Source organism: Nilaparvata lugens, chromosome 4, assembly GCF_014356525.2.
Source record: "Nilaparvata lugens isolate BPH chromosome 4, ASM1435652v1, whole genome shotgun sequence".
NCBI lineage: Eukaryota > Metazoa > Arthropoda > Insecta > Hemiptera > Delphacidae > Nilaparvata > Nilaparvata lugens.
This window is the reverse complement of record NC_052507.1, coordinates 36,717,400-36,744,021: the sequence shown is the minus strand read 5'-3', so window position 1 is coordinate 36,744,021 and position 26,622 is coordinate 36,717,400. Positions and strand designations below refer to the sequence as shown.

At 34.0% G+C, this 26,622-nt stretch overlaps 1 protein-coding gene across 5 annotated transcripts in view; it reads right to left on the bottom strand.

The window, feature by feature from the left end:
- Nucleotides 1–975: 975 nt before the first annotated feature.
- The window catches only part of LOC111049599 (nucleolysin TIAR), a 675,963-nt gene continuing 650,316 nt past the window's right edge, over nt 976–26,622 (bottom strand). For 4 of the 5 annotated variants that reach the window (XM_039427387.1, XM_039427390.1, XM_039427391.1 and 1 more), the window contains 3 exons: nt 18,275–18,447; nt 15,567–15,765; nt 976–8,800 (listed from right to left, as the gene is read on the bottom strand). In XM_039427387.1, the coding sequence (XP_039283321.1) occupies nt 8,759–8,800; nt 15,567–15,765; nt 18,275–18,447 (414 nt within the window). In that variant the 3' untranslated portion in view covers nt 976–8,758. The remainder of the gene's footprint in view (nt 8,801–15,566; nt 15,766–18,274; nt 18,448–26,622) is intronic. The other variant, XM_039427388.1, reaches the window with a different exon arrangement.

The window sequence follows — 26,622 nt, the reverse complement described above, 5'->3', positions numbered from 1 at the left end:
AAAAATTGGAATGTTGTAAGAGAATTGAACCCCTCAACTGTTGTTTTTCCATATTTTACGTTGGTTATACAGATTCCAAACTGGTTTTTCTCTGAAGGACTATCCAGATAATATACTGGTTAGGGAACTTTGACGTCCCTTGACAAGCGACCAATTGGTAAGAGACAGATTTGAAAAAAAACTTTGAAACAAAAGTCAAAGGAACAAAAATAATTGGTCGGTTGGCAGAGCAATTTCTCAAACTTCTCTGAAATATCCGGCTGGATTTAAAAGTTCTGCGGCAAAAGATTGATTGTCGAATGGGTTTCACGACTTATGACATTCGATTTGCTTAGGATTCAAACTTCTTCAGACGGAATCTCCTCCTACGAGCGCCAAACAATAACAAAGGAGTGACAATTCACGAGTTCTGGATGTGATTTCAAAAAGAATTTACCTCACGAAAACTCTTTGGAGGCTGGATAATAATGTTCAGAGAACAATTTTCACCAAAAGTCTTGAATAAGAAAGTTTCATGGAGAGATTGAAAGTGCAAGTGAGTCGATTATTTACTTATAAAGAGCTGGAACTGTTATGAGTTATGCAGGTGAACTGGAACCGTTGAGTTATGTGATTGGTTTACTTCTTCCATGAAAAAACCACCCCTTATTGTGTTCTTCATCTATGTGTTCACTAAACAATATTTACAAGCAGAAGCTCATCTTCAGTTGTTGGCATAGCCTATCTCGGTGTATGAGAAATGGTTCTGTAGTTTCAATATTGTGCATGTGATTCATTAATAAAATGGATAGTTTCCATATGATCCTCTTTTAAAAATAAGAGGCTTCCTTGTGTCAGTTTTTGTGAGTTGAAATTTCACTCAATTTTCTAAATCGTCTCAGCGTACGCCACTTTCTTATGAAATCAACAGTACGGTTGAGGATAATGAAATGTAAATGATATAGGGAATATAGAGTAGGTAAATAACGGACAGGACATTTTGTAATATATATATTTATATGTATATACACAGTCATCGGACTGTTTCAGTATTTCCATCAGCCATTCATCATACAATAACATTAGGTACACAACATTCTTCATTAACTTATTTAGATAATATATACTATATATTTATAAAAATCATTTTCTCATTCGACCTTTCAGGTCAATGGTATTCTTTCAATAACATATAAGGTAACACATTACAATATATTTATCTTTCGAACAGCTGCAAAAATCTTAAAGTATAGATCTCGAAGAAATACCTACAGAGCATTTTATAAAAGTGGGGTTTTGAAGAGATTTGGAAGTATATATAGATTTTTGGGCTCTGTCACTCTGAAGTGGCACTTTATTTGATTGGCAACATTTTTTTATGACTTTTCATCCTTTCATAACAATATATTTGAAGCAAAGATACTGCAATTACAAACAATTTCCTATTTTGGAAGAAAACAAATTCAACCCAATTCCTTAGTTATCATTATATCCACTTGAATTTCCCCTACTCTCAAAATCATGCAATTATAATATTCAATCAGCTTGAAAAGTAGACATAAGTGATCAGGACAATGATACACACTAGGAATCTTAACTCCCAAAGTTTTCCCGATTGAATAGACATTTGATATTTGAATTTTCTATCTTGAATTGTTTCATGACTGTCAAATAGTTGTTATTGTTATACAAAAAAGATCATTCTAGTAAATCAAAAAGTAAATCACTGGTTATTCGATGTTTGTATTCAGCTACTTTGTACTGATGTATCACACTTCGATGGAAAATGTTCCACAAAAATTACATTATAATATTGCTGGAAAAAATAACTTTGATATAAGCGTCAAAATCATCATCATTTGTAATAGTTCCAGGTTTTTTTTAACGAAGAAAAATCTCATTTCTTCTATCATTTCTACTGAATTATGAAATTCTTTGTCGGTAAGATATAAAGGTGCGTACAGATATACGCGACGCGAACATGAGCAATTCACTTTCAATCAGCTGATGCCAAGCTTCTTACATCTGTATCTTACCGCTTCTATAAAAATACAGATATAGTCAGCTGATTAAAAGTGAATTGCTCATCTTCGCAGCGCGTATATCTGTACGCACCTTTAGAATGATATTGAACAATTTTTATCACTATTTGAATCCAGTTACTTGCAATATACTTGCTTCAGAATAACTATGATTTTTATTTTCCCTAGAATCTCCCATTTTCATCCATCGAGAGTTATGTTATTATGTCTAAGTTCATGAGTGTCTAATATTGTACACGGATAAAAATAGTTCTCACAATTTCTTAATAAATTGACTGAGAATAACGATATAACCATTTTTGCTTACAAGAAAGGAAATTGAATTCCAGAATTTTCTCACAGCATTAATAGAAAAATAGTTCTTCTTTGTTGCAGTAGATCCAGCTTCAAATTACTGGCAATGAAAAATTTGTTGAATTTCAGTAACAATTCTTCGAAAATTTGAATCAGTTAGTACGTACTTGATCACTGTTTAAATGTTCTAAAAATACAAATTGCACAATTTGCCTTTCAAATATTTCGTTGTAAATATCTATTATAAACTACAGAGAAAACTCACATCCAGATTTTGAAATGGTGTTCAAGTAGATAAGTAACAGCTATAAGAAAATAATATATTATTTTCAGTGGATAGTTCACCACAAGAATGAAAAGGGATTGAAGAAATTATGGGGGTTGAATTTGCTAATACTATTAGACAATTAACGAAATTAGTTTTAAACATTCAATTCCACTGAGATATACATCAATATTCTCAATAAGAGATGGGAACACTTGTTTTAAAATACACCGAAATACAACTAACATAAAGGAATTGATTGGGTTGTCCATGGCTTGCACTCACGACCACAACAGTCACAGTCGCTCTACATTTCAGACAATCCTTGTACTCAACAGCTCCATTTTCCATACAATACAATAATATTTATAGTTTACATGCTCTCATACGGCATTCACTCATTAGACCATCCTTGCGTACCGTACAAGTATATAACAATCAATCTCACATTTACAGCTAGGGGTTAGGGCAACCTGTGCTTTTTTGGAACTATACGTGCATCACTATATGCTTTTTTATTTAACGTTATATAATTACGGCCTCACATTTGATAACACTAAAATTATACTTAAATATGAATAGTACAGCCTTTCAAATAAAAAAAACTTCCAATACAAGCGACTCCTTCTTGCAACAGTCCATTCCATTTTGTTTTTAAAGTTTATCAAAATTCTCACCTATTAAACAAACATCTTACGTTCTATTTTATTTTTATCCTTTTTTTTATTAAAGAACGCTATAAAAATGTTTTTCTCCCTCGTGGTAACCAGTAAAAACTCCATTAATCGTAAATTTCTACGCATTGTGTGATATCTCCTTATTTTCAATAGACTCTATAGATTAATTTCTATGCAGATAATCCGTGGTTAATACGTCCCTTTCAACAATAAATACTATTTTAATGTGTTAATTCTTAGTTTCTACTTTCATTATTATGATATTTCTTCATCAAACCTTACAGCTAACAGGTCTTTTGCAGAATTTTCCTCTACTTGAAATTGATCACTGCAAAATTGAGTGCAATGCACTCGAAGCTGTTAATAGTTTTCATCTATTCTGTTATTTTGGAGCCTCGCTTCTAAGTAATTTTACAGGCGTATTTCACATGTCTCACATCATTGAAACGTTAACATAACATAAGAACCCAACTTTGTTCCATCTCAACAAAATTTTGTATAGATCTGAGCTTATTGATCTTCTCACTTGAAATTAATCATGATTTTCTCAATATTCATTGACGTTTTTCAAACTGGCCTTATATTAGTACACAATCGACTAAAATGACTATCAAGTTCTTATTCCAAAAACGCTCATTCGATGAAAAATTGCCGTGTAACCACTTACAGTAGCTTATACTTTCCACGTTTCGGATGCTGTTCCAATACAAGTTTGATACAAGGTGAAAATGTTTATTATTTGAATTTTGATTCAGGTACTGAACATATTCAAACTCTCAAGATCCTGATGAGTTATTATATCAATAAGTTATTCCAAACCTAGCTGAAGATATTTCAATGAAGAGTGATAGAAGAATGAATTCTTAATTCTAGAATCATGAGAAGATATTTCAAGTATGAAGATCAAAACATCAACAACAGAACAAGAACCGTCACCAACAAACATAAACCATTCTATTGCCAATATAATATTATGATACAAATTACAATCCTCACATAATTATCAACTTTTCCTATTATACATTCGATTAGCTATGTACAATGTTTCTAATTAGTTCAATTTGTTTTCTATGAAACTGAAAATGAATTAACACTAGAGCTTTAAGTACCGTACCTCTACTGACAGAGTGATAATCAATTTAACAGAAACATTTCTAACAGGTTCTCACAGAATTTTAACAACAGAAATTTTGTTTTAGGATATTAGTAAAAAAATCTATGGTTTATGATTATCATGGATAAAATAACTTTTAACTTAATGATTGTTATTGATTGACTCAAGTTAAATTATTAATTGATTTTCTCACTAAATGTTGTTTCAAAAATTTGATCGTTGTTTAAAATCTTCATAATGATTATACTGATTTGTTGTTTGAGTGATTCATATATCAATAATTTTCTGACTACTATAATAACCGCGGCGCCAGTAATATTTATCCTAAAATGTTCTGATTTGTGCATTTTCTTTACAAAGATCTTTTTTCATATCATATATTATATTATATTTCAATTTATTTACAAAATAACTTTTAAAAATTGACCTCATGAGAATCGACTGGATTCAGCTAATTGATGATTGCCTACTTTCATGATGTGATCTGTGTGTTAATTACTTTCTGTAGTAGATTGTTCAAATATGTATTTGGTGAGCTAGTAGACCGTAACTGGTACATACAATTATTACTTTCAAAACAAATAATTCTTCAAATTACACTAGTCAACATTCCATACTCAATTCATATCGATCAATAGGCAGTTGCTTCTCCTGCTTCTCCCAATAGGCAGAGAAAAAAATTCCTGTCTTGTGAATGTATACTATTATATTTGAGTCTTTGTTTCATGGATGATTTCATTCATATATTTTGAAGGTTAATATATGATTATAAGTCAATAAAGCTGTGTGTTTTCAGCGTCCAAAAATATAAAGTATGGATTGAAGTAGGTAGTTCTAAATTCTGTTGTACTTCATTTGTGTATTTTCCAAGTTACTGTTATGCTTTATGCACACGTATGATGAATTGAGATTCAGAAGATGTGAATAAAAAATGAAAAATTGCATTTGATTGAATGTTAATGAATATAATATTATGATTATTGAACAAGAATCCAAATAAATTTCGGTCCAATTTGGAAACCCGTTGAATTATATATATACATTTATAATGATTGAAAAATACAGTTATGAGTGAATGATTGTTGTTTTCACCTGAATTGTATATGTACAGATATATGAGAAAAATGAACCAATGAATTGAGAATTTGAAAGAAATGATTTGTTTTAAAATTGTATGTACTAGTCAATGGACGTCACACCCAATTACTTATTGGATAATCTGTATTATTTACCTTCTACATCTGAATAAGAATTACTCGTTCCTATAGTATATCATTTGATGCATGTATATATTATATATTAATAATATATATTTTATCTCTACTTGTTTCTAATCTAGAAAACACTATGCTTTGGTTTTGACCTGCTCACTACTATATTGACCTCTACAATTTCATTTTTATCACCAGTATAACATATTATCGTTTAATTCAATTCATTTCTGTCTCTTCGAATTGAAGGGATGAACTCCAATCAATCTATAACAATCCCTGTTTGTTATCATTATTAATTATTATATTAGTTGTGAACTTAATTGATACGACCGATTAATTATTATTCCAATCAAGTTGCGTTCTACCTTATCTTTTCAATCTACATCATCACTAGAAATGTCACGCAATGTCTAAACCAAATCGTCTAAACAATAATTTATTGATTGTTTTTGTTGATGACGTCACCGGCTGTACTGTCATGATAAATTAACTTATGGGGATGATAACAATGATGATGATGATAAAAATAATAATTTTGGCAATTTCTAGTTTAAGTTTATATTTAAGTTACTTCAATTAATTAACAGAATATTCAGGTTCGTTTTGTATAGACAATTTTTATGACACGATGAAAACTAATAATCGGGGGTTTGTAACTTACAAAGGATTATTTATTCTATAGATCTACAAGGAAATAAAGTGGGGGATTGCCTTGAATCTGAAATTATTTTTCCCCTTTCTAAATTCAGGCATATGAAAGATTTGGACAAATTATATCTAGGGAGGAAGGTTTGGGGCTTCTAGTTTATGAAAAGCAAAATTGTTACAACATTTTACCGCAATTTTCCGAACAGAAACACCAAGTTGTAGTTTACATCACAATATAGAACAAAGGAGCCGTAATGATTAGTTCACTCTACATTTGTGGTGTAAACATTATGTGCTGTCATCTTCCATGCACTGTTGTTAGTAATCATGAATACTTTGGCTGTAGTGGTACGTTTCCTGCCTCGGTCTAAAATCAGTATACAGTAGCACATATTTTTCACCGCACTTTGTACAATATTTTCTACGTCGATTTCTCCTGCTAAACTATCAACAACCAATTGTGTGCAGATGAATGGATTGTGGAGAGAGCAGGCCTACTGTTGGCAGTCTTGTGTTGAAGTTGCAGTGATTCGTCACCAGGTAGCAGCAGCAGCACCAGCAGGCGGACCGCGTCCACTCCAGCTCACGTGTCGGCGATCACTAGCCTGATCCCATCATCAGGGTCTTTTCCGTCATATAAACAAAAGATAATAAGCTGACTGAATTTCGGGACTACTGATATTTCCCTTCCAACTCATGAGCTGATTATCAAGTTTTTTACGCTTGTAACAAACAAAAATGAATGTTAAAAATTCGATTTGAGATTTTCACTCACCAAATCTCTCACAAATAATAAGCTTTGCAGTAATGTAGGAGAACGTTTTGCGATTTTTTTCAATAATTGGGTTTTATTTGATAATAATAACTACAACAGTAGATTATTGAGATACTAAAGAAAAACAGAGAGTATGTTTTAATGTTGGTTTGGAGAAATGAATAAAATTCAAATATTAGGACTTGAAAATTGGATAGATTCATGAAAATTATTTTCAAGGCTACAATAGATTTAGAGCTTGAAACTCACATGATGGGAGCTCAACTACAAAAAATACCATCCTACTTTCCTCTATTCTTTTCGTTCAATTTGTTCTTTACTCTCTAATTTTTAGGATAATTTCTAGGGAAAATATTATAATGATCAGAGCATTCCCGTACATAGGCCGACCAGATTCTACCTGCTCGAGTTACTGAATTTCTTCATTTCAAATTCAATATTTAGGTGATTTCTTTTGTTCTGATATTTCTCCACAGAATAGTTCCATGTACTCTATTATAATAATTGTGAGTAGGCCATTAAGTAAATAACGGAATGGATGCAGTCGATTCATTTGATAGTGCATTCATGATATATTAAAATTCAAATGTGAAAAGTTTTCAGTTGTATCTAGAGAACTCCATTCTGGATTCCAAATTGAATTACTGGAAGTTTAGTTCGTACAAACTTCAATTTCGTACCAGCAGAACTAATCCAAACAATAGGGTAGTCGAGTCAGTTCTACAGTCCATAAGAATCAAAAACTAGCAATTGAAAACTCCTCTATCACGTTTCCCCTCAGAAGAATAAATGAAGAACTAACATGAAGAAATTTGGATACCCATTCCAATCATGATTGTAATTATTCGATTGGATGGTGTTATGAATCAATTGAATATAAGTTTGCAGTAATGGATTCCTCTATTCATTAAAACTTCAGCTAGCTTTAAACAAGAACGTATATTCATTCAAATAAAATACATAGAATATGACCAATAGATAACATTATTTTTAAAAGGTTACAGGACATTTTATAATTCATTTGATGAATTATTTGGACGACTTTCCAAAGAGGATTCCACTGGTTGACTTTCACTTTAGTCTCATTCTAATCATATCAAGAAATTCTATTTCTATTCAGAAACAACGTATAGAAATGATCTAGAACATAGATCAAGACTTAGAGAGTAGAAGCTTCACCATTTGATAGGCTTGCTAGTTGATACGACTCCAATGAGTAGGATAAAAAAATGGAAGATTACCAAGAAAGTAGTCCATAATGAACACATTGTTCTATTGTGAATTCTGTTTTGTTAGTTTTGAAAGATACACAGACAGTGAATAAAGAACTAATTATGATAAAAATAGAATAAAAAGAAAAAATAACATACAAAAGAGCGTAAAAATGTTGATAACCACTCAATTTTATTTATTAATTTTTTTCATCTTTTTGTGGTGAGTTGGAAGGGCAAACCTCAACTTTGATCATCATCAACTTTGTTGTGTCACAATGTTTTTTCAAAAACAATCACATAAACCTTGAAGCGCGTTGACAGGGGGTCTTGAAAGACTTTCGAGTTCTAACAATTCTTGTTCAGAGAGAGATTACTATAAAAAGATTTTGACCGTAAAAAATTATTTTTTTTCTCTCTCTATGTCACCCATTATGATCTCCACTACAAAATAAAAATAACGGAAATTATATAATATATTTAATATTATTTATAGGTGATTGCGTTTGGAGTGCTTGAGACTGAAGGCGTTGTTACCATCAGACAAGAAGGCTGGGGGCCAGCCAGTCCTCATCTGCCAGCTGTCAAACAGAAACAGTGACGTCATAAGACCGGCAGGGGGGTCGGGGGGAGAGGATCTACCCCTCCACCCAACAAAAATCTCACATGCAGCAACACTGATATATTATTCATTTTCAGTGACTGATTATCATTAGCTATCAATGTGATGTCTACTGAATAATAATGAATGATTGTGCTTTAGTGATAGGAGAAATTATATGGGCGTCAGCGCTCGCGTACAATACGTTGTAGACTAGCCATTCATGAGCTCCTGTCAACAGGCAACTTGGTGATTGTCGGCCAATCAATCTGGACTATCTGGTTGGTCAATCAATAGAATATGTCTCTCGAGTTCTACTACGAACTTATCGAATTTATTACCAAAAGAGATATAGAGATCTTCTTCAATCACTAATATTGTTATTTTTTATTATATTGAACATTGAGTGAAAGAGTAGGAAACTTGTGATTTTAAGTCATAACAGAATATAATATCAAAATAACTACTCATAGATGAACCTAGTATGAGAATGACAAAAATTTTTTCACGATCATCATTTACCTTACGAAGGTAAAATATCAGTAAGACCTTCACGTGATATAAAGTTTTTTTTCAAATTTTGGATTCTAAAAGGTATAAGAAAAGAGTCAGAGAATGGAGCATTAATTTTCAAAAGATTTATTTTCAAGTAGAAATTGGATTTCATTTAGATCGAGTTACATTGCATTGAGCTGAAACCAATAGGAGATAGTCCAGAGTAATGGGCTTTTCAATATATTGTGGGTACAATTCGTTAGACTAAATTGAAAAAAAATATGCAGCTAAGGCATGAGCAAATGAATGAACGAAATGAGATGAACATGCAAGAGCTAATGAGAACCATGCAGTGCAAGAAAATTGCACAATGATAACAAATCAACAGCTTGATAGATGAGATTTCAAATCCAGTATGTTAGATGAAAAAAAATTGAAACCTCAATTTTAATGAAATTTCTGTATTTCATAGAAGTTTTGAAGAACAAGCAGCTTTTCTCTACGCGTTTTCCATTCAATTAGAGGCTATATTCTTAATATGTTTTTCAAAGGTCTAATCTGATATTTCCTTTTTACATTGAATAATTTGATGCCCTTGGTAATAGAACTTTCTTTTTTATTGATGTGTAGGCATAATATCAAGCTAATCCAAGCCTTGATTCAGTGAAAAGATTTCAACTGTAGCACAATTCAATTGGCATATTATAAGAATGAACCAAGAGGATGAACAGTTGTAATGCCCAAGTTTATCCGCATTCCAACCAATTCTTCTATCATGAATTTATTAATAGGTGTTTGTCAACTCTCTGGATTACATGCTTCTATCTCAGCACACTGGAAAGTCCCTTATTTATCTACAGAAGTATGGTCAAAAGTGGATAGAGTTGAAATAGCCTTCAGCTAAAATACAGCAAATGTGGGAAAAGTGGAGTAGAAAATATAGATTCAGAGATTTATCAGGATTTGAAAAAAGAGAAAGAATTTATATTGATTTCCATTTCAAGATGATTAACACTCCAATATCGAATAATTCCCTCCCATATAAGATACCTAGAGATATAGTAGCCTTGTAGCCTAGAATTATTTCTAGTTATTTGTCGCAAATGTTCAATTTGATATCATGAAACCCTTATTCAGATAGTTATATTAATACGAAATCGAAACATAAAACAGAGTAGCATTAATGAATGATTGTTGAGATCCTTATTAGCCAAGCTTGTGTTGTTTTTTCCCAGCTACTAGAGTTCATCGGAATGTTGCAAGTTTGGCATGTCAAGCGTGATTAGCTGACATTGAGATCGTTTGCTACCTTTGTACAGTTAAATTACTGCAGCTATTTGAAAATACGGTCCTTAATTCTCAACTCCCAACTCTTAAAACATAATTGACATGTTAAGAGTTGAAGAGAAAGCCGTGGACTTTGCGACCAAACAGATAACAGGAGCCTGAACGAGTTATAATGTTGACGAAAATGTAGAAGAAGAACAGTGCAAAGGAAACAGAAAGAAAGCGTTGGGTGGAAAGGGTGGGAGGGGATGAGTGAATCTCACTGAGCAGAAAGGAAAATCATGTTCCACATTTACAATATGAGATTACATGCAATAATTTTAATGCAGCAACTTGGGCGTGTATGGGGGGTACTCCATCCCCCATAGTACATTGCTGTGATAAGATAAGAGATGTAGACTAGATGACGAGAAGTCGATGTTATCAAGAGAATGAGAACCCGGAAGAGGAAGCTATAAACACTAGTGGAATGTAAAGAGTAACAAAGAATAAGAAACTGGGAAGGCACTCGCTAAAGCACAATAAAATGAAGGAAATAGCGTAATAGTAGCATTTTTTGGATCGTAATAACGTGAAAAAATACATTCCACGTTAAAATGATGTCGTATATTACTATCAAAATACCGTTGTGTGCAATGACAGAAATGGGTTCCTTAAGATATATATTGCAATCATTTTTGTATTCGCTGCAGTAAACATAATATTTGAGATGTGCAGTGAAGATAAGAACAATCGTTGACGATAAGAATCATCAGTGGATTGGGCTATTTTAACAACTAGTGAAGGCCTTCATTCTAAGAATCCTACGATTCTGAGACAAAAATCAAAGAGGCAAAGTATAAATCTTTTATTCCTCTCTTGTATTGTTATTCGAATGTCATTTATTCCATTGATGATTGGTTGGAGATACAGTAAAATTTTCCTCTTAAACTAGAACAATAATTTGGTTGTCATTGTTCAATACTTGTGATATTAATATTGAAATGTACTCGAGATGAAATCCAGTGAATTCGTTTAATGATTTAAATTTTTTCAACAAAAGCAAGTTATTTCCTGTATTACGATAAGATACTTTGTGATCTTCTATACACTTAGCGTGTATAGTGTTGAAATGAATATGTACAACTGATTCTGATATGTAACTGGTTTTATGGTTTTAACTGGTTGGTTATAACTACAACTTGAATCGATTTGTGCAATTTTGAAAAAATACCATTCATTTATCTTTATCAGCGAAACTGCATCATTAGAAGTGAACTATGATCAAATTATGAAGTAGAACACGTTATCATTAACCACCTAAACTCAATTTAAAACGTGTAATTTTTAGAAAAACTCAAACAAATCTGCATACCCAAGTCAGGATTCATGATTATGAGTCTTATCTTACGAATGTGACATCTAGTTGCCCTATAGTTGCTAGTCTTTCATGAATATGAATTAATTTCAACACTCTTGAACTCGTGCTGAGCCGAGATGTAGCGTAGTTCAGAGTCACTATGCAAATTCAGAAATGTTTTGAAACTAAACTACTGTACTGCACCAAGAGAATTCACTTTTTTGCCACTTGAATTCAAGTTGTCAAGTTGTCTAACTTTATTTGCAATTGGAAATTTTCTGCTCTTCCACGTGAATAATAATAATGTATGCTGGGAAAAAAATATACCATGTAAAGTAATACCCACACAGGGTTGCCTATAGGGAACACATATTAGAAATATTGCTTTTTGGGATGTATTTGATTGTTTATTTTTTTCAATAATAAATAAATAAATAAATAATATTATGATGAACTATGAAAGTATCATTCTTTTCAAAGGTGGAAGAATAGAGTTTGGAGCTACAATGATAATTTCAAACCAATAATTTCAATCAATTTTTCTGACAGTTTTTCTCAATGAAAATAATAGTCAAGGTTCTAAATCGTCTTTCACAAAATTTGAAAGTAATATTCCCAAGTTGAATCGTATGAAAGTAATAAGCAATTGAAGTGTCTTTCTATCTATAGATGGAATGCATTTTAACTCCACTATTCTAGGGTTTTAGTTGAAACTAAATTGAATAGTAAGTGAAGTAGTAAGTGCGTGATGAATGAAGAATGATTTTTTCTTCTCATTTTATCATTCATTATTCATATAATACTGTATTACGTAACATATTACAGCATAGCCAAATTTGCTACTATCGTAGATCATTTGAGAAATGTATGTAGAAGGGTCTATATTTTAAATTTCGATATCTATGGAAAACTAATTTTCCATTAATATTTTTGAATGGTATTTGAAATCTCTTCTCATCGAAATTAAAAATCCAAAATGTAGATCATTATAATTAGACAGTACATTTCAATTCATGCTATAGTTAATGTGAAAAAGAGTTCATGCGTTGTTAGTAATAAGCAACAATCCCTACTGAAATTGGCATGCAAATTTTTATTGATATTTTTATTTTAATATAAATCATATATGAAGTGTACGGTATGTCAACTGAAAATCAACTGACATGATGGAAATCTGATTTTTCAAAATTTTATAAGACATTCAATAATTCATTTGAAAGGAGAATCTCTATTCCAATAATTTGTGTAGGCTGGATACAATGAATTTTGATTATTTTCTATCAACATTGTATTGATATCAGTAGTTCTTGCTTCAAGCCACATAGATATCAAGAACGATTCCAATTATGTTTATCAATGTTTAGTTCAATGACAGTTTTTTGTTACAAAATGTTATAATTTCATAATGCTCATTTTTTGTTACAAAATGTTATAATTTCATAATGCTCATAATTTGATATCTATAGAAAACTATAACCTGAATAATCATCATCGATCGAGAGTTGTGAAACACCCAAGTAGAGCTGGTTTCCATAGTTATAAATAGAATATGGATAAATATCACTAAGATCAAACAAGACGAATGGTATATTGTAAGCACGAATGAGAACAATAACACAAAATTAAAATCATTCATGAGAGCGCATCTAAAACTGATTATCGAACTATTCTAACAAATCAACTTAAAAGTTTAAAGTTTTTCATACCATACTGTATTTTGAGGTCATCAAAATCATGCAGCTTGAATAATATTTGAAAAACGATACATTTTTCCAAGTTCAAGTTTTTTCGAAATTGAAACAGAAGATTAATCCTCAATAGACTCATCAAATTGATGAGTGAAACAAATGGATTGGAAAATAAATTCACCTCACCTTCCATTTTTTATTTCATCAAACTGTACAGTTCAGATTAATTGTTAATAAGTAATCAATCATAACATAGTTCGAAATTCTTTTAAGTTGTACGATTGCGTTACCTTCAAAAGAAAAAAAAATAGTGACAATGATAATTTATTATTGGATATAATTCAATTCTTCTTGAAGCTTGGAAAAATTATCTTTCTGACATGCCTTGTTGATTTGTACAATGGTGATCACATCACTTTTCAATTTTCAAGTTACTCTTTTCAGGAAAATCTACTCGAGTGGAATTATTGAAACCTGTCAAAATATATTTCATCACTTCTAATTGACTTATTTCAAACGGTCCGAGAGGAAAATAAATATTTCTAAACTGAGTTGTACTGGGATCACACCACTGTATTTTGCATGATTATGATGGAACAGAATTGTAAAATTAAAATAAGCTCAGTACCTTCTAGAAAACTCTTGAAACATGATATTGCATCGTATCATGGAGAGCACAGCAAACTAATTCTGGCAAGTGATGAATTTAAGCTCAAAAAGACGAATTTTGAATAAGATATAGGAAGTATTTTTCAGAATGATGCAAGATATATCAATATCAAATTTCAAAGTAGTTCTGTATGAATGAGTTGACACTTGATCAATGGTTTATATAGATTTCCTGGATAAAATAATTCTCCCACAAAGTGTTCTGTTCACCATTGTTAAACAAATATGCGAAGTAGTTATTCAAAGAGAATGAGAAAATAACTTGAACAGGTTGTATAAAATAATGCTATAGTCACAAACAGAATATGTTGTGTTAATAGTTGCATACAGACTCATGCACCACGAACACGCTTATTTCAATTTCCGTCAGCTGATGCTATTCTTATTACAGTTGTGGTCTCTTAGCTTTGCCTCTGTGACCTTGAAACGGCATAATTATATTGGCAAGGTATGGTTCGCCGGGTAATATCCATGCCTTCGCAAAAGCATTCGGCTCAAGAAAATGAAAAAAAAAACACACAGACCAATACCCATAAACCACTTTATTGGACTCAGGGGACCTTGAAACGTAAATAAATTTGGAAATTGGGGTACCTTAATTTTTTTCGGAAAGCAATACTTTCCTTACCTATGGTAATATAGCAAGAAAAGTAAACTGTGAGACTGATAAGCACTGTGTTGGAAATGAAAAGATAACTCTATTTTCAAGTCATGTCTGTTTCTTATTAAATTCTATTCATGTTCTGAATTAGAGGATTTACATTGAAAGCTCAAAGGAAAAACATACGTGATTATTAGTTTTATAAGATTACGTCTTTCTGGAGCAATACTAGAAAGTTTTCAAAAATGTTGGATGCTTTTGTTTGGGTAGTATTGCAGTTGAGTGGCCCTCCGCTGACAGGCAAAGCCAAGGGACCCGCACTATACAACTGTGTCTCTACACATACACATTAGGTAAAGCTGAAGAAAAGTGAAATGCGCGTGTTCGTGGCGCATTAGTCTATACGCATTTAACAGGAACACATTTACACTGGACACATTATTCGTTATTATAATTATTATTCATGGAATATTGTATAACGTCTTTAAGTGCCATTCAGCTCCAAAGTCCTCTAATGAGGGGAATAATTATACAGTTATATAATTAGTGATTATTGTAGTGTTTCTTTCGCACTGAGAAACTCAAGAGTATCCCTAGTATTATTTGAACAACCTGTTCAGAATAGATTAGACATGCTTTGAGTTTAGCAGTAGGACAGATTACTGACCTGGAACTGCTGCATGGCAGGATAGGCGGCCGCAGCGGCCATCATGCCGGGTGCGGGAGTGGGCTGCTGGAGTGCGGCCACTGAGCCTTGTGCGGCGACTGCAGCCGCAGCCGCAGCCGCAGCCGCACCCGCTCCGCCCAGTTGCGGTCCCTGAGCCGCCGTCGGCCATCCGGCTCCCGGCACGCTCATGCCCATTCGCCTATACAAAAAATGCACAAAATACAATAATGGCATTTGAATGAATAGATCATTCAACAGATCAAGCAAAGTGCTATGATTGTGTTTCAATGAATAAATATATTCAACAGGCTACACAAAATACAATGATGGTGTTGGAATGTATAATTCAACAGGCGACATAGAATACAATGATGTTGTTTGAATGAATACATCATTTAACATGTTCATTATGAGGTTTGAGGACGAATAAAGGATAATGTTTTTTGAGCACAGTAATAATTCAAATAGTAAAATTATGAATTGAGTTTCCGAAGGACCAGCTTCACAGAATACAATGATGGTGTTTGAATGAATAAATAATTAACAGGTAACACAAAATACATTGATGGTCTTGGAATAAATAAATAATTCTACATTTTACACAGAATACAATGATGGTCTTGGAATAGATAAGTTAATTCTACAGTTTACACAAATAATTTAACAGCTTAGAGTGAAATTATTGCATTTGAATACAGGCTTTACTTCCTAAAACACCTTAATTAACATATAAATTGCGGCTGCATGACAGTTGAGAATATTTTTTCGATCTTGCATGTAGGAAATATGGAAAGTGCAGTGAATAAGGAAATTCACTGTTGCTATTCATGCAGCAGAATACTATCATTACTTCCTCGTAAAAGGATTGAATAGTGTTATTCTATTATATTAATTAATGAACTGTTTTAAAAATTGTAACACAATAAGACCGGTAACTAATGGAGATGGAACAATGTAACTATCTCGAAAATCATAATTGATTCCGGAATGATGTAATTTTAAAAAATGGTAATTTAAGGTGTGCTAATTCGATTGAGGGTGATCAAATAATACTGTTCAACACTCCCTCATCATATATAAAGATTCTATCGAATCTTCAATGCTCATCGAATGTGCCACATCACTTATTAAATTTATGAAGACAGGGGAGATGCACGAGTTTCGAGGAATCTAGCTTTTATTTTATTCTACTTTCTAGGTTTTGAGCTACTGTTTTGTTCTACTCAGTTTCTATTTATGAAGAGTGAACTTCTAGTTGTATACTTCTGCTGTGAACTTCTAGCTTCTTAAAGCTGTATACAGAATTGAGCGCCACGAACGTGCGCATTCCACTATTCATCAGCTGATTATATCTGTATTTGTACAGATACAGTGAGATATGATAAGCGTAGCATCAGCTGATGAAGAGTGAAATGCGCGTGCTCGTGGCGTTCAAGTCAGTATACAGCTTATGACTGGAGAATAATAATATTGTTCAACCCCGCAACTATGAGAACATTAAGGAAATGGAGCTGATTAGAGCTGTGAAGGTGAACTGCCAGTTATCTCAATAATATTAACGATGTTTTAATTGAATTTCTATTAGATTAAATATAGTGGTATAAATCAGTTCCATCAGTTCTATGTCCTATCAACTCATCACTTAAAATGTTAAGTTTGTAAGATTTTCGAGAATTACTCCGAAAGATTTTATTGGAAGTAGTTACACCCCTCACATCAAATATTCGCATTCTGTAAAGCAGCAATGGAGTAATTATACCTCACCTTGCGCTCCTATCAAGTCATAAACCTGCGATAATTATCACTTGAATGCAAAGCAAGCCATCTCACATCTAATTGCACGTTAAATGCACGTTAAATTCCATATAATATTCGACTGGCTGAAAGTTTGAGCCTACAACAACTGACGATTACTGCCGGAAAGTAGTAAGGTAGGTAGGCTGGAAGGTTGTAGCCTACTCACTCTATTAGTGGAGGGAATGTCGCGCACTCACTAAATAAAAGAGCAAGTGCTGTTTTAATTAATACAGTAACTCACAGACCACAAACTTCGGGGAATTAGAGCAGCAAGGTAAATACTACTGCAATGCGGATACAATGCTAATGTAATACCACACAATGATATCCTATCCTACCTTGACTGCTTATTTCTATACCACCTTTCATGGCTATAAATTTTCTGTTAACTATATTTTTTTGAGAATAATTCTTCTTGTTTATTCTTTGTGGTTCTTCTTGTACTTCTCCCACTGACAATGAAATTTCAAAACTACTTGGTTTTTTTATATTTGTTTTCAAATTATGATTCAATTTCAAGAGAAAATATGTAGCTTTACTAGGAAACATAATGATGTTGGAGTGATGGAAACAGAGTGATGGAAACGTAATGATTTTTCATATACAATTTTTGTTAACACGTTCGACGATTAATTAGACCGGGCTTGATAACAGTCATGAATTGTCATTGCTTGAGGGGCTTCTAAATATGATTATGGGAAACTTGAATAAATAATTTCTCTACATGAGTTGTTCTCAATTTTATTGAAGATGATTCCAATGATAGTGATAAACTAACAGAAAATAGTTGTTTTATCAATGGACTCAATTATTACAACTCTCATACTATATAATATTGATACATAGTATAATTATCAGTTGAATTAATTCGAGTTGAGTTGATTTAGTTGAATTGTGAGAGAATAACTTACCCCATGTAACCCTGTTGATATCCGAACTGGGTGCCATAGGTGTACCCCTGCATACCCTGGAACAGCTGACCCTGCATCTGGGCGGCGGTGGCAGCCGTTGCATGGTAGCCCTGTGGATACCAGTAGCCCAATTGCTGACCATATGTGTACGGGAATTGCGCCCCTGATAATGGCTGTAAATAGAAAATCGATTCAATGTAATGTAATGTATGTAAAAATGGATAAATCGCCATCATGATAGCCAACCTCCGCCATGGAGACGGTACATGAAGACGGTACGGAAGTGATTTGATGATAACTAGAAATAAGTTTGGAGGAAAAACATCATCCTCAATTTTACACTCTGAACTTGAAACGTACGCTTCCAAATCGAAGAGACTGATATGAATACCATGAGAAATACTCGGTGAATAACAATTTTACCAGAATACCGATTATAGAATGATAATGACCATTTCAATTCTGTTCCATGGTGAGATCAAGCATTCTATATTTTCCATGTCTTATACATCAGACCATGATGAAGACATCAAATAATATGAGCATCGAAATCTTACAATATGAGGCTCGAGTGTAAATTCTCCTCTCACATCAACGAGTCTCATCATGCACTCTCGTACCCCTGTTGTTTCATATGAGGTACTCAAAATATCTCACCCTGATGTGTATGAGGGGCAAGCATGCGTGAAGTGGTGGTGGTGGAGGGTGGCAGGGGGCCTCACACGCGCCTTCATGTGCTCAAACGCAGAGAAGTGCGAGGTGGACACATCCTATTCACAGACAAACCAGACAGGATTATAATGTTTTGTGTTATTTTGCAATCGGTGTGTTGGAGAGGCAGAGGAAGGTCTACTTCGTCAGATCACTATCGCTGCTTTGAAGTATGACCGGTCGTGCATTAGTTGAGAGCACAGCGACCCTCGTCACATCGACACACACACACACACACACACACACACACACACACACACACACAACACACACACACACACACACGTACACTCATTGCCTGTTGTTCTCGCCGCGGATATACAACTGTAAACCAGCCTAATTTGAATGCAAATATCATCTACCACCACTTCCCCTCCCACTCACCCCAACCTCACACACATTTTCACTCCTATGTTTCTGTATTCTGAGTTTCTACTCTCAAACACTCCCATTTTCCCTAACCCTCAAATTCAACCCCACTGTCACCCCTGCACAACTTATTCCCGCTTTTATACTGCCTGCTGGGGGGAGAGAAGAGGACTAGAGAGGAGATGGCAATTGAACGCCCCCGGCTAGGCAGCTAGTGAAGCAGTAGGAACAACGAACAACTCCAAAAATATTTTTATAACGTTTCTTTTTGCACCACGAAAAAACAAAGAGAAATCGCGCCTAATACGTAGCACAGGCTGGACCCTCTCTTAATGTGAAACAGATTTCCATTCAAAATTTGCGCCTCACTCACAAAACGAGACCGGATTCCGTCCCCACTTTCCCTCGAAACCAGGGGAAGGCCACAATCAGCCACACTGAGGGCCGAACGTTTGTCCCTAATTTGCTGCCGACAACCTGAATCGATCGCAATTCCCAAAAACGAACTTCCCCTCCACCCCACACCTAGTTCTTACTCAAACAACCTCCTTCTCCCCTGTTATCGCTTCCTCATTCCGTCTCTCTTTCCACCCGGAAAACCGTCGTAAAAATCCCGTCCGTCTTAATTAGCAAACTGCTTATCACTGATTGAAAAACGGGGAAGAATAATAATCAAAGGGACTCGATCATTTTTCTTTCGCAACTGCCGAAAGGATCCTCCTAAGAGGAAACTCCCGAACTCGGGACCACAAACCCTAACCTTACTCATCATCATTCGGATTCAAGACTCTCTTCTCAAGACTACTTCTGCTAAGCCCTTCGTCATCTTTGCCAAGCACCGACCCTAACCCGCCGCCAATCTTATCAGCAAGACTAACACTCATGAAAATTCATAGCTTCTCATTTGGAAATGGTCTCTCAGATCCAGGAAGGGTGACTGCCCGCTTGCGGTAAGGTGCTAGCTGCAGCTTTAATGATCATCATCATGACGATGAATATTGTGATCATCATCCTGGAATGATAATGATGATGATGATGATGATGATGATGATGATGATGATGATAATGATAGGTTTGAAATCATCATCGTTTTACTTGCGGTGAGAAACTCCACTCGTATAATTCTATTTGAATAATAATAAATAAATTTATTCCCTTTAAAAAATACAATCAAGCAATAAAAACATAAAAAGTACAAAATATCTACAATACAATAGGCTTATGAAAAAATATGGAATTTAATTCTATTGGAAATTAACCTACTCAACTATGGGGAACCCATGTACTAGAGTAGGTGTTAGTAGTAGTAATAGATTCTGGGTGGGGGTGCAAACTGCAAATACGTTGGGTAAGTGAGCTCACATATTGTTTGAGATTATGTTTTCTATATGATGTCTTCCAGTTGAAATAATCCAGTTCTTAGCGGCAGTTTTGAATGTTCTTGGGTTTTCTATTGACTTGATTTGTGCAGGAAGTAGATTGTGGAGTTCTAGTGCTAGGTGGTTGAAGTGTCGTTGATATATTGCCTTCCTAGCCACGTTCGTAATAAGAAGGTCTCTATTAGTTGTGTTATGACTGTGGTTCTTTTGTTGAAAGCTTTCCGGGTTTTTGTGTAGTCTGCAAATTATTTCCAAGGAGTAGAGCTGTCTTATGTCCATCACACCAAACTCATTGTAGAGCTGGTCTAGGTGGTGATATTTCCTCCAATTTCCATACTGCATAGAGGATTTATATGAATCAAGAAGAGTATAGGGCCAAGGACGGTCCCTAAGGGTACTCTATATTCGACTTCCAGCTTGCTGCTTGTCTGTCCATTCACTCTGACACTCTGGGTCCGGTTTGACAAGTAACTCTTGAATAGTTCCCATGCTACTCCTCTCATTCCATAATCTCTCTAGCAGAACATCATGTGACACCGTATCAAATGCTTTTTCCTACAGTTACCTTGAAAAGTGGCCATTGCTGCACTGATTACAGAACCCAAAGAATCACTTTTCCTCTCTAGTGCGGGAAAATTTTTTTCTGCTATCCAGATTTGCAACATGGCAACACAAAATAGTTGGTGAGTTATATGGAGGATTAGTGCACGAAAACAAAAATTAAGCTGGTAACAATGACTGTGGTTAGATTTAGATAAGAATCATTTCAATGGCTACCCTACATTTATGATAAAATCCCAATCTAGAAATCCAAAACAAGAATAATGTTTATCTAAATCATAATTAAATAATAACTTCTCATCATTTAATAATAAATAATGTTCATTTTCTATTGACAGTAATAATTATTTCAACTCCAAGCAATGAGAAATGTAGCAAACACACATTATGAAATTCGAATTTTCAGGTTAAATAATTACCGTTCGAAATCCATGTCAATGAAATTAATAAAATAACATTCGAATAAAATATTACAATACAATAAAGTATTTTCTGTTGTCTATGTTATTTTACAAATATTTTTTAGTTTACTTATAGTATTTTTCGGCAATTTTAGTTAACCTTAAGATTGGTCTAAATATCTGAATACTGTTTTTAGCTGGATGAAACGAAGTTAGGTACGATTCTTCCCGCTAGGTCGCGCGCTTGTCGGTTCAGCCATCCACAAGCTGTTGGCGTGTATTTTGAATGCGAATTTTTTGTTTTATCCATATTTTTTCTGATTCTTGAATGAATAAAAATGATAACTTTGGCTGAGAATTTTCAACTTCAATTGGATTATAAATTTTTAAATGAATTAAGGTTGTTATTAATAACAGCATCACACACACAAACATTTGATGGATTTCAGAGATGGCTCGGGCGTAAACGTTTCTTTCGGTGCAGCAAACTGTCACTTTGCGCACTAGTTGCACAAATAACTATTTTCAAGTCCAGGAACATTGCCAAAGGTTTCTCCTCACAGTTGATTTCCTCTGTTATTTGTGAAATGACATTGTGGATTGCGTCGTTGATACTACAGTTTGATTTGAAGCCATGTTGATTTGGTGATAGAATATTATTCTTTTTGAGGAAGTTAATAAGTCTGGATTTGATACATTTTTCAAAAATTTTGCTATGATATTAAAGAGTGATCAAGTTGAATATAATATGTTGAATGTATTTTTCTAAATCTATGAATCGGAAGCCATAACTATATGTTGTTGAAACAATACTCTACTTGAGAATCGTTCTATGCATGGATGCATAACACACTTCATGATTTGAAAATTATTGAGAGTATAGCATCAAATAAAAGTAATTTAGTCTTGAAAGTGTAGATTTTTTCTTAAGAATACCTCATGCATCTTCAAAAAGCTTCTCGGTTCAGTAGTAGGAAAATCAAATCAGATTTATTCAGTTTTAATGATAATTTAATATTCTCATTTCATGAGATTCTATCGAATCTATTCTCCTGTCTGGATGGACAAGAGGATGGGGGATGGATCCAGAATATCTTATTAGATATTAATATCCATTTCTGTGCTTCTTCAAAACAAAATCCCTCAAAGTTATTCAACTGAAATGAAATATTATAATATTTATATTAATGCAATGCATTTTAATATAAGTATTTTTCCTGAGAAATACTTTAAATTTGAAATTTATCATATAGATTGGATTGGATTGGGAGGAGAGGGCTATTAGAATGGTGGTGGAAAACTAATACAGGATCGTTCTTAACAAGTCATAATTATAATCTAATCGCTTACAAAATCCGATTCCGCTGACAAGGCATAAAGCTTTAATCAGATCAACAGCATGGCGTCGATTTGGTTCATCATCATCACCATCATCTCCACCATCATTATAGAGGGTACAAATTGAAAAGGGGTAGGAGGAGGCCTAGCCCTGATACACATTTATATACACTTTACAGTGTGACATATTGGCGAACAAGTGATATCCACAGCATATCTGTTGAAGCCTCTCATTTTCTGTGTGTAATCCCATCTCCATGCATTCCGAAACTAGCATCATTGATTCGCTTATTAAAGCGAATTTGTGATCACCGACTGATTTACGAAGTTGAAACCCAGATCCGCTGTCGAAAATAATGAACGCTTTTCTTTTATAAGTTATATTTATTTTCCAATCACGATCTATACATTGATCTATCTACCTTGGGTCTATGCTCTCATTCAGTGTTTATTTGTATTTTGTTATGAATACCATGAACACCAGCGTTTTTTTCAAGTATTGAAATTTGTAAAACTCACGTATGTAATCCAGCTTATCTAATGTGTACATAATGTACTTTGTGCACTATGCACCCTCTGCTTCTTGAATTATACAAAATTCATGTGAATTTATCACATATCATTAACTTGATCTTTTGGTTGAATGATTGGAAAAATTGGCATACGGATTATATGAAACCAACATAATTGGATGAATAATGAATGGATAATTTGAGAATTGACAATTATGTCAATTTGATCAACCGATAAAGCACATTTGTTTCAACCAGCCTGTATAAAATAATTGTTGTGGAAAAATTATTTGCAAAAAGTACACGTAATTCCATACTAGACCCATTCTGAACTCGGTCATATTGAAAAAGCCTCGTTATACTTAGCACATAGGAATTCTTTGTGCACCGTACTCGTTCATAAAAATTTCTAGTTCCAACGATTCCATTGAGCAAGCTATCATACCATGTACCCATTTCCAGTTTTACAAAAAATGGACAGTACTAGTTGCGAAACTTGTTAAATCGTATCTGGAAGAATGCTGCAATGGTCACAGTAGTATGCTCTGATATGAATAGTATTGGTTCTATTTTGTGCATTTTTCGCGTTCTTGGAAGCGCACTTGTCGACTAGTCGAATATTCGGTGAAGTGGACAGACCGGCACACGGGTGGGGCCTGAAAACGAGATGGTCACTCGATTAACTTGCACTAGAAAGAGCATTGATCCATTTAGTTTGAAAATTGTTGATCACGCTCCGTGTGTTTTGTGTTTGTGGAGGACAATTCGAGCAGAAAATAATTGGGAACTCAGTCGTTATGGGGGTGGGAGCCGCCCCCCTCTTCTGTACATTCAAATTATTATTCGCGTGCATTCCTCTTCCAATCCTTCTTTCTCTATTTATTACCCTCGAAGCTCTTCATTCGTCTACCTTCCAATAATTTCTATATTGTTCTTTTACCGCACGTTCCATATGTTCTTCGTTTCACAATTTCGCATTACTTCTCACCACTTCTCCTTATATTCTCTCCATCACACTAACTTATCATCTCTACTCCTTCCTTGTACTCTCTTCATTCAAATCATAGTTTATTGTATAGTAAATTGTTTGCTTCTCCTCCTCTTATTCCATTCTCTAAAACATTTGACGTTCTTCACTGTCCCTCTGCATTCTCCTTGAGCAACTTTTCTCGCCATCATCCTTCTTTCATCCATTCATTCATTCATATTGTATTTGTTACTGCTCTTTGAAATTAATATCCTTCCCCTTTTCATATTTTATTATTGAATTCTTTCACCTCCTCTATGAGTCATAGGCTCGGGAGAAAAGAGAATTTTTTTACCTCCTTGAAGTTGTTTGGATCCCTATTTCCTCTTTCACTCTTCTAAAGATTATACTTCTTATGATTTTTTCCTATCTCTAACTTATCTCTGTTCTCTCCAATATCTTGTCCTTCAAATTCTAGTTCAATGAACAATCCAATTAATATTAAAATCCCATTTTATTCTCTCGGTATCCACAAACTATCACAGAATTGCTTCTCTTGATACCATAATATGGTCTTATCAGGTGATAAGAAACTTTCATTACAGTCAAAGCTATGTAGGTTATGGTGTGTTAATGTAACACAAAACTGATCAAAAATAATTGCATACTGTGAAACTTGGCCAGTTACGTTCTAAAATGCTCACCGTTCACAATTAAACTGATTTTTCTCAATCTCCACACTCACCGCTCTACTCTTCTAATGGCTCTCCATCTGATCTTTCTCTTTTATTTCCTTCTATCTAGTTTAAACCTCTTAGAGATCGTAGCGTGCTTTCCAAATTCAGACTAATTAGAATGGAAAATCAGCATATAGGGGAGGGCCATCGTCTTTGATATCGTTAAGGGGAATATGTTCAATCGTTCTTTTCCTCTCTTGTCTAATTTTCTCCCCTTTTTCTTTCGCTCTCTTCTTCACTGCAACATTGTGCTCTTACGTTATCATTTTCATCAAGCAATAGTAAACAGCCTTTCCAGTTATAATTGGATAGTTCAAGCATTTAAAAATTCGAGTGAGAAGATTCTTTCTACCTCTTTTGTGACCGTTCTTTATGAGAATCTATTGTGCTAATATAATTGATCCTTTATCTCTTGATATTTCGAAAGGTATTCAGATTCAAGGTTTATCAGTATTTTGAAACAAAAATAAACGGTTGATGATACAAGAAGTCGACAATTGGAGGAATAACACATTATTGATTAATATTCATTGAGGAATAACACATTGCGAATAACAGTCGTGAATAGTCCCTGAATTGGTGAATAATAGTGAGACATTTTTCATCACAATCACTGCTCCACAGTGATACACAGTAAATGTTTATCAATTCAAGTGCTTGAAGATGTACCAAATGCGAATCCAATGATTTGAAACAGATGAATTGATAGAAGTCATGGTCAGACTTACAATCCCAATTACTAAGTAGTGACAAAAGTGTTTCATTCAAAAAAAGAATGAGAATTCATGAATGTGATCCAGATTGTAACCACGCTTTCAGTAACACACTCAAGTTCATACTACTATCCTGATTGGTCATTAAGTTGTAGGCTATGCCTTAGCTTTCGATTGACCGGAAATTTATCCGAGTATTGCTTTTAAATTCTTGCACTTGATGCTAGCAGCAGTTGATGGTGATGGTAGCTACAAGATGGTGTAACTGCTCAGTACGCACGCTCCACCTATTTTCCCAAATTTTGTCGTAAATTATCAGAGACTCAGTTCCGAAGTGTGCCAGTAGATTTCATTAGTAACTGGGTCATGAACAATCTTTCAAATAGCTTGAAATCAAGCCCCCTCCCCCCTGATTGGTTAACAATCAAAACCTAGTTCCAAACTCTGTCATAACTGAATGTTAGTAGCAACTGAGAAATTAACAACTTCTCAGACATTCTAAAAAAAATACTAGAAATAATACGTTCAAGGCATAATTTTTGGACATGACCTTATGTGATCAGCTGATGATAATAATGGCTACTTGTTGACTAACATGTGAGCCCCCTCCTTTAGAGTTTGGAGGATGGACCGAAGTGATGCAACTGAATCTGACCGCTG